The sequence below is a fragment of the Lactuca virosa genome, chromosome 5 (assembly GCF_052849685.1).
Source record: "Lactuca virosa cultivar CGN04683 chromosome 5, Lactuca_virosa_CGN04683_v6, whole genome shotgun sequence".
NCBI lineage: Eukaryota > Viridiplantae > Streptophyta > Magnoliopsida > Asterales > Asteraceae > Lactuca > Lactuca virosa.
The window spans coordinates 417901621-417910496 of record NC_136430.1 but is presented as its reverse complement, the minus strand read 5'-3'; the positions used below and the strand labels follow the sequence as shown (position 1 = coordinate 417910496).

Below are 8876 nucleotides of genomic sequence, written 5' to 3'. Positions count from 1 at the left end.
TAATAAAAGACTAGTTATTTCAATTTTCAACACAAATGTAAGTAGAAACAAAATTAAGCCACACTTTTTTCAAGATTTACATATTTTTAATTTTTTTAGCAATTTGTTGACCTTGATAGGTGTTGACTTGTGTATCACCATTCATCTTCAAGACTTGCACGATGAAAGCACATAACAGTACACACAAATATAAAAAAAGACATGAATTCAATCAACATTGCTCCAGTGCTTATCAGATGTGCATGCCTTAGGATTATTGGGATGGCTAAACTCCCCACTGTTGATGCCCCTGTTAGGAATTTTGCAGCATCTATCCACCTGTCATACATGCCATCTCACAACTTATCAACTTAAACAAATAGGAACATATATTTCATTTATTTGTTTATTAAAAAAAAAAAGTATGATTCTAAAATAAACAAATCAATGAAAGTTGGTTGCTATTTTTAGCAATATTTGAGAAGAGAAATAGTTACCCGCCACCATCCCGTGTGAGTAAATATTCAGTGGACCCGCCACCAAAGAACATGCATGGCATAGGGACCAAAACATACATAAGTGCTGCAAAATGATAATTTAGTTCCACATTAATTTTTCTAAATTGCAAAAAACTAATATGCAAAAATGTTAAATACCTGATAACATTGGCCACCAGTTGCTGTATATTGCACAAGCCTGCAACCAGATAGATTATATTTTAAACCAGATGTTTTATTACACCAATATATTATTTTATACAATTTATAAGTGATATATGAAGACACCAAAAACCATTAACCCTACCAGAACTTGTAGAAGGAAACTAGATGAAAACATAAGGGCAAGTCCAGCAAGCCTGAAAAGGAATGTGGTGTTAGAGATCTCTGTCAAACATTAAATGCAAGAAATAGCAATGTACTTAAGTATATATATATATATATATATATATATATATATATATATATATATATATATATATATAAGATTAAGAGCTTACACTGTAGAGTTAGGTAATGATCCACGAGAGCAATAGCACACATGCAAAAAAAGGGAGAAAAGTCAAATCAGGCATAGTAAAAGATGACTGAAATGAAGAGATTAATTTCTATAAAAAAAAGGATAAAGCAAATCAACTTTATCAGATCCATTTGCTTTATGTGAGGATGCTGTATATTTGTGTCCATAAGTATTTTCTTATTTTATATATACTACAGATATGTTGTGTTGAAAATGGCATACATTACTCCTGCTAAACACATCCTTATTCATTGTTACTTTATTGTATTCATATCACATAGTACCAAAAAAAAAAAAAAAAAAAAAAGTTAGCTTCCAACATTTAAATAAATTTCTAAAAGCAGTAATGGGAAAGTCAATAGTGATTGAAAAATGAAGACCAGCATTTTATATAATTTTCTTGAAAGAGCTAGTATTCTCTACAAGTATCCAATCTCTCCCCATTTTGTAATGATCATTGTAGTTAATTTGATTAAGTATAAGCATCCAATGACTAGAAGTTGGTTAGTACTCATAGTGAGCGAGTCAGGTGTATGCACGAGTTGACACTGAGTTAACTCAGGTCCATCATATACCAAATTGCTGCATTATATATATACTAATAGATGTAATGTATAAACAACAAGATAATCTTTTTTGTATAGTGTCAGAAGTATGTGAGAATAAGGCTACAAACACCTATCAGGAAACTAACTGGTTTTTGATGCACTTTTTCCGAGATTGGAACTATTCTTTCTCTATGAACAAGTTGAGAGAAAAAGAAACATAAATGAAACAGCTATTTAAATACTTTGGGAATTGAAAACCTGAAAGTGTTTCACCACTCCCAGATATTGAATGCAACTACAAAGTACAAACCATCCATGTCTAATGTCTTATGTGCCCTTTATTTGGCTTCTCGCATACCCAGATAGAAACGAAGTTCCAGTAAAGCTTGCATAGAGTTGTTTTAATGTTCTCTAACTTCTTAGAATCTGTACTCAGTTAACCCTAAGCAACCTCCCAATAGCATTACGAGTAATGCATAACTAGCTTGTATGCCTTCCATTCCAGAGAGGAAAATTGACTTTTGGATTTAATAACAAATTATACGCCTACGTATATCTATTTGTTGTACTTCTTGATGATCTTTGATGTGTCGATCCGTCTTTGATCAAAAATAGAAGTTAAAACTGATATCAATTTGAAGTTGGATATTAGCCCCAAAATTCGATTGCGACTGTTACCCACACGGCTTCTAAATAACATCATCATCATCTTCTAGGTTTAAATTAACAAAAAACGAACAATACAATTGGATGAAGAAGGTAACTGCAACTGAAAATTAGAAGTGGCTCACCTTCAACTGTCATCGCCATCTCCGTGAATTTTCAGGGAGCGATGAATGAGAACGACGATCCTACGTTGCTGTGTGGCTGTGGGCGTCTATGTGATTTAATTGATATCTCCGGCGGTATACGACGGCGATGAAGTAGAAGGAAACGGACTACGGAGTCAAGATTGAGCCAAGAAGAAGAGAGAAAAAGGCTTTGGCTTGCCAACGAGGACGGGAGGATGAGGATCCACGCTGCTTTTGGTTCCGTATCAGTCGCTTTGCTTTGCTTGAGACATAGACTGGAAACAACAAAAGCAAAGGGTGACTTTTGCAACTTCCCAATATATATCTTGCAACTATAGTTTATGCGATCTTAACAAAATTTGTAAAAGAAATTTGATTTACTACTATTTATTTATTAAATTTTAGGACTAATCACAAAAATAACCGAAAAAAAAAACATATATGCTTTTAAGTTTGTTATATTTTTTTTCTTGTTCGTTAAATATCCAATTGCGCATGTCGATCCTAAAATTACACAGGATATCCGACAAATAGTCATCCGAGAAATTATGACCCGAACATAGTGGTCAACAAACATACACTAGATATGTTGTAACTGTGTGTGCAATTTAAATAGTATCCACAGTTATGATGGTGTGGAAATGTAAGAATTAGAACATAAAAATTATTTTAAAAAATAAATAAAACTAATAATAATGCAATAAAACGAGGATGTAGTGAAATTACTATTTTTTTAGGCTGGTGGGTGTGGTCACTCACCTTACCACACATTTGGTATGTCATGTCGTTTTCTTCTCATCTCATAAAACTGATGGGTGTCATATCTTACGTTACCACATTCACCACATTACACATTTTTATGCATAAAATACTATCTTTGAGGGGTAGGTTTATTTTTCCCCTGATGTGAAATGATAACGTGCGAAAGATACCGTATTTTTTGTGGGGGTCGGTGCGGTGTTTACCGCACACCACGGTGCCACATCATATATCGCAATGTGCGGTACACTGTATACTGAAAGGGTCTTAGGAATTTTAGTTGTAACATCCATAAATTTCATTAAATAAATTAGTTTTCAAAATAAATTAAATAACTATAATTAAGCAAATATTTCTATTTGAAAGATTAGATTGAAGCTTAAGAATTTTAAAGAATAGAATCGACCTTTAAGACTTGAAACATGAGGCATGTAACTTGACTTAACTCTTGTAACCAGTGTTATAATGTAAGGTCATACATTATGATCTGATTAGTCAAACACGTTATACGCTATCTGCCAGTGCAACCGTCTGCTCACCTCGCACTGCTGAATCACACTGAATATCCCTGGCTGCTGATCCGACAAATCCCCAAGCTATCGATACCAAATAACACCCAATTAACAATTGGATTCCAATATATAACTATCAATCCATACTCAGGGTAAAAAGACCATTTTACACCTTACCTAGTTTGGTCCAAGACTAAGGCCCAACCCTACAATCTGAAAGGCCCAACACCAAATAATTATCCAAGGCCCATAGATTGCCCAATTTTCTAAATTGGGCTACATGGGCCTTACCCCAAGGCCCACCAATTTTCCCTAGTCCAAAACACTTGCATTCAGTTGACCCAACAAAACCTCAAGCATCTAGGCCCAAAAGAATGGCCTAAACCCGAAGCCCATCAGACTGAGTACGCGGGGCAGACCCATCACGTACGTGCACCGTACTCGCTTGAGGGCTTGACGCTAAGCGTACCTGCTTGTACGCCCAGCGCACTCACCCATTCAACCAAAACTCGATTTTTACCCATAATCCACTTAGACATTGCTCCAAAACGTAGACCTGACTTCTTTGGGGTGGATTATCACGTAAAGTTGCTAACTTTACGTTCATGTATGGCTAAATGAAGCTCTTAAGCTTAAAAAAGACTTAATAGATGACTTAATGCATGCATGAGACCCAACGCTCCATAAAGTTGGCACCTTTATGCTTAAGGAACTCCTAATAAGCTCAGATCTAAAAGAATAAGTCCTTCAAACGACTTAACACGTCCACTAACCCAAAAAGGGACCAAAAGCATAACAAATCAAGCCATAAAGAGATCTAAACATTTACAAGCCAAGGTATGAACTTGATACCTCCAAAGACTTGCAAAAAGGGTGATGATTTTGGATCTATAGACTCCTCCCCAAGCAAAGCACCTTCAATCTTCTTTACTTCATTTACAAAGGGCAAAATAACCACCAAAATCTTCTCAAGAGCTCAAGAACACCACAAAAGAAGGCTTAAGGGGTCGATTTAGGGTTTTAGGAGGTTTGGGGGCTGGTAAAGAGGCCAGTCCTAGGGACTTAAGGTCCTTAAATAGGGTACAACACACTTAAATTAGGGTTTCTTAAACTCCTTGTACGCCCAGCGTACGAGGCCTCGGCCTTGCAATCATTCCCTCTTGGTATGCTAAGCGTACGCCAATGTACACCCCACGTACTTCACTTTTCACTAGTACGCCCCGCGTACTTCCTATGTACGCCCTATGTACTAGGGTTACCCTTAAACCCTAAAATACTCCGAATGTCATAACTTCTTCATTATAAATCCGATTTCGACGATCCTTATATTCATGAAAAGGTAACGAGAAGCTCTACGCTTTTATCAACTCATACGCCTTAAAATTTCCCGAACAAAAATCCAATTTCCATAAAAGTCTGAGCCGACACTTTACCAAAATACCCTTTGGCTCCAAAACACAAACTGAATACCTGAATCATCTAAATTATGTCACCCACACCCAAATGGGAAACGATTCTGGACAGGGCGTTACATACGGCCCCTAACTCTAAATCGTAGGGTAGTTCGCCTCATGAGGCTTCAGCTGTCTCGAAGCGTAAGCAATCACGTGACCCCTCTGCATAAGAACGGTTCCTAAACATCAAAGCGTAAGCAATCACGTGACAAAGCTCTTGGTTTTGGGACAAAAAGGATGAAAATCAAGGCTTAACTAAGATCTAAAGAAACATAAGCCAAGTTTTGAGCTTTATACCTCCAAATGGTGCACAAATGGGAGAAAGTGTTGGATCCACAGTCTTGAGAGCAAATTCAGCTCCTTGATGATCCTCCTTCACAAGCAAGAAAGCTCACAACTCACTCAAAAGATCACAATATTCAAAATAAGTTAGGTTTAGCAAGGTAGGTCGATTCTAGGAGTGGAGCTGATAAGAAGAAAGGTTTTGGGGCTATAATGGTGCTTAAATAGTGCACAAACCCTAAATATTAGGGTTTGGTCAAATATTGTGTACGCCCTATGTACCAACGTACGCCCAACGTACATGCACGGGGCCAGGTATGCCCAGCGTACACATGATGCGCCCAAATTTTATGAAAATGCCATTAGGGACCAATTTTGCAAACCAATCACAAACCAAGGGTAAAAAATGAATACCTGGAAATTTTAGATGTTACAACCGATCTCAAGTCCCTCTTATCAGATTTTGTGAAGAAAGACGGTCGTATGGTGGTCTTTGGTGACAACAATGAAGAAGCTATCATGGGAGTTGGAACTTTGAATGCAAGGCGTTCAAGCTGAAGGATGTGTTCTATGTCAAGGGTCGAAAAAGCAATCTTATCTCCATCAATCAACTTTGTGATGCTAGTTATAAGGTTCTTTTTTATTGCTATGAAGGAAAGGTTCTTGACTCTAAGAACAGTGTTCTGCTTACTGCTGTCAGGGACAACAACATTGATATGGTTCGATTTTGCTTGTTTAGACAATGGTTCTACTTTCTTGCTTTAAAAAAATCTTTTTAACTTTTATTTTACAAAAGAAGTACACATTGTACATAATTCTACTAATATTTCCTATACATGTTCTTCTCTCTTGATAGTGACCTTATCTAGCTGGCCTTTCTTGGAAAAGATCAGTGTGTCATTCCTTGAATGCATCACCTTCCGAGTAGAGCTAGCTGAAGTTGGATCTGCAGCACCAACCACTCTCTCCATGATGTTGATACTCACGTTGATTGACTAGTTGCATCATGTTGATAAGACCATATAGGAGAGAACTATGCCACAGAGTGTTCTTATGGGCACATATCTCTTTTGTATTGAACAACTTATTGATATTGCTATGAGATGAAGTGAAGTTAGCTAACATAGCACGTCTAATTTCCATTGACGATGTCACTACAACACCATCCCCTCAGAGATCCAGAGGCGTCTTCAACAAGACAGTGGTCCCACCTTCTCTTCCTTCACGAATCACAACCATTGGAACCTTCGAGTTTTGTCTTGGTGACTCTTATAGCTCGAAGGTTACAAATATTGGATCCTCTTAATTCGTTGGTTACAAAGACTGGTTCATATCCTTCTCTTGTTCTTGGTGAACATGAAGCTTGGAATCAATTTGCAAAACCTTAACGATTAAAGTCATTATCTCTTTGTTTACCATGAATTGTGTTTTTGTTTGATCTGGTTAATCTTGTTTGCTCTCTTTTATAGACAATGTCGAGGGGTTAAATGGTGCATATAATTTTAATTTTATTCTCTTAATGTAGGTGAAACTCTGGAATATTTTTGGTTAAAACAATGCCTGAGTTAGACTTCACAAGCAGCTCCTAACATAAAACTAAGGGACACATAGATCTTCCATAAAATATTATTAATATAAATGTAAATATAATCTATTTAAAGAACAAATGTATTGATGTTAACATGCTGGTTTTCACTGGTTAGAAATATTATTATTTTTAGCATGGGTTTATATTGAAAATATTAAGATATTAGTAATTAAGTTAGGTCAAACAGTAATTAAGTTAGGTCAATCCGGTACTGAAAATGTGCAATATTAAAAAGTAGAATGTCTATCAAACCGCCTAAAACTGCACAAAACGTCAGCATTAAACCGCACCGCATAAAACCCACCTAAAAGTTACGCCCAATATCTGATAATTTTATAACTAGTCATCGAATTAGTGAAACTATATACCAATCTCATTATATTAACTATATAACTCAATACATGCTCCAACAATATAAATTGTCCAATACCCTAGTAACAGGTTAATATTTTGGGATATATACATTCTAACAAGTGCATGAATGATTCCGGCCAATAACCGATGCATCCAGAGACATCATAAAATAACTTCCCATCATTCATATATGTAAACTAACTTAGGTAACAGAAGGTCGACAGTCAAGCTCTCGATTGGTGAAAAAAGGTTTGGTGTCAAATATCTTGAAGTCAGTTTCAATCCCTACTCACTTAGTTGACGAAGTTATTCAAATTTCGTCGGGTAATGTTTGTGATAGTTTATTACAAACATGTAATTAGTATATGTCGATGTTATCTTCACGTTTTATCATGTTGTTGTATTAATCTTATTATGCAAATTTTACAAAAATTCAAACACAATATCTACTCCTTGAATCAAGAATAAATGGAAGCTTATTTGTATTAGTACTTCTACTGATGAAAGCATGTCTAATCATAAATATTAATTTTGTAAGTCTACCAGTGCCTCCATAAAAATATAAAAAAATTAAAATAAAATAAAAAACTAAACCCTTAGGAGCAAGAAAAAAGTTTACAGAAAAACTTAGAACTCTAGTAGAAGTCTGAAAAGTGGGATGTCTCCCAACAAAATGAGCATTATTGTTCAAAGCCTATCAAGTGATCAACGGTTGTTAAGAATATGGGTTTGGGTTCGTTGCTTAAGATGAATATCCAAAAGCATCCATCTACTATTTGGTTCATCACTAAGATCCCACAATAAACAGTTTCATTCTACATAATGGAACCTTCACTTTAACAAAAACTAAAGTACATTCAATTATGGGTTTACCAAAACTCAGGAATAGACTTTTACGAATCAACCCTAGTAATAATCTTGTTTCCTTACGATGGAAAAAATCATTTTTTGGATGAACTTTATACTTTAGTCGGTCCAAAATTAAGTGTTTAAGTTTTCACAAAATGAACTTTATACGAAATATTATACTAGCAATTTTTATTACAAAAAAAATATACATTAACGATCCTTCTTAAGCTAGACAATGTGCATCTCATCGAAAGTTGTTTGTCGGTTTCTATTTATAAAACATATTATTCTAGCATTTACACCAACATAAACTTTAAATGTCAAATTTCCAAACCAAAATATATATGAAATAAAAATAACATTAACATAGGAATAAATATTCAAACAACTAAATATGAAGTCTTAAAGGTATCGAACAAGCGTTTTGTGTGGTTGCAATTTTTTGGTTTTGTTATTAGGACAAGTTCTCTTATCATGGGGAATGATGCGACCTGAACTTCAACCGGATTAGCGATGGTGAATCAGGTTCCTCGTTGCCTCTGCAAGATCACAAGAAAGAGAGGCCGTCAGCCGTTTCCCGGGAGGGTGCTCCCGGAAGAACGCTCCGACGGTCAAGTTAGAAGGTATCTAGGGTTTTTTTTGTGTCTTATTTTAGAGAGAAGAGCTTACCTTGTGAGTCCGAGGGTGCATCCTTTTATACCTAGCGCTCTTGCCCAGTCCGTACTGGACAAGATCGCTTTTTG

At 35.8% G+C, this 8876-nt stretch overlaps 1 protein-coding gene across 1 annotated transcript; it reads right to left on the bottom strand.

Moving 5' to 3' along the window:
• Positions 1-2640, bottom strand: LOC145112352 (Vacuolar protein sorting 55 (VPS55) family protein). Its single transcript, XM_079048524.1, has 5 exons — positions 977-2640; positions 784-835; positions 636-675; positions 477-561; positions 1-318 (listed from the first exon to the last, which is right to left on the bottom strand). Exons 2-5 carry the CDS (start codon positions 814-816, stop codon positions 135-137), a joined length of 342 nt encoding a protein of 113 aa, XP_078904650.1. The 5' UTR covers positions 817-835; positions 977-2640; the 3' UTR covers positions 1-134.
• Between the last annotated feature and the right edge of the window lie 6236 nt (positions 2641-8876).

What these genes read in the sequence shown, in the direction of transcription:
- LOC145112352 (XM_079048524.1), bottom strand. Translation starts at nt 816, where the DNA reads ATGTTTTCATCTAGTTTCCTTCTACAAGTTCTG. An exon ending in GTTTCCTTCTACAAGTTCTG is followed by an intron (nt 676 to 783) that starts GTAGGGTTAATG and finishes ATCTGGTTGCAG; the next exon opens with GCTTGTGCAATATACAGCAA. An exon ending in CTCACACGGGATGGTGGCGG is followed by an intron (nt 319 to 476) that starts GTAACTATTTCT and finishes CATGTATGACAG; the next exon opens with GTGGATAGATGCTGCAAAAT.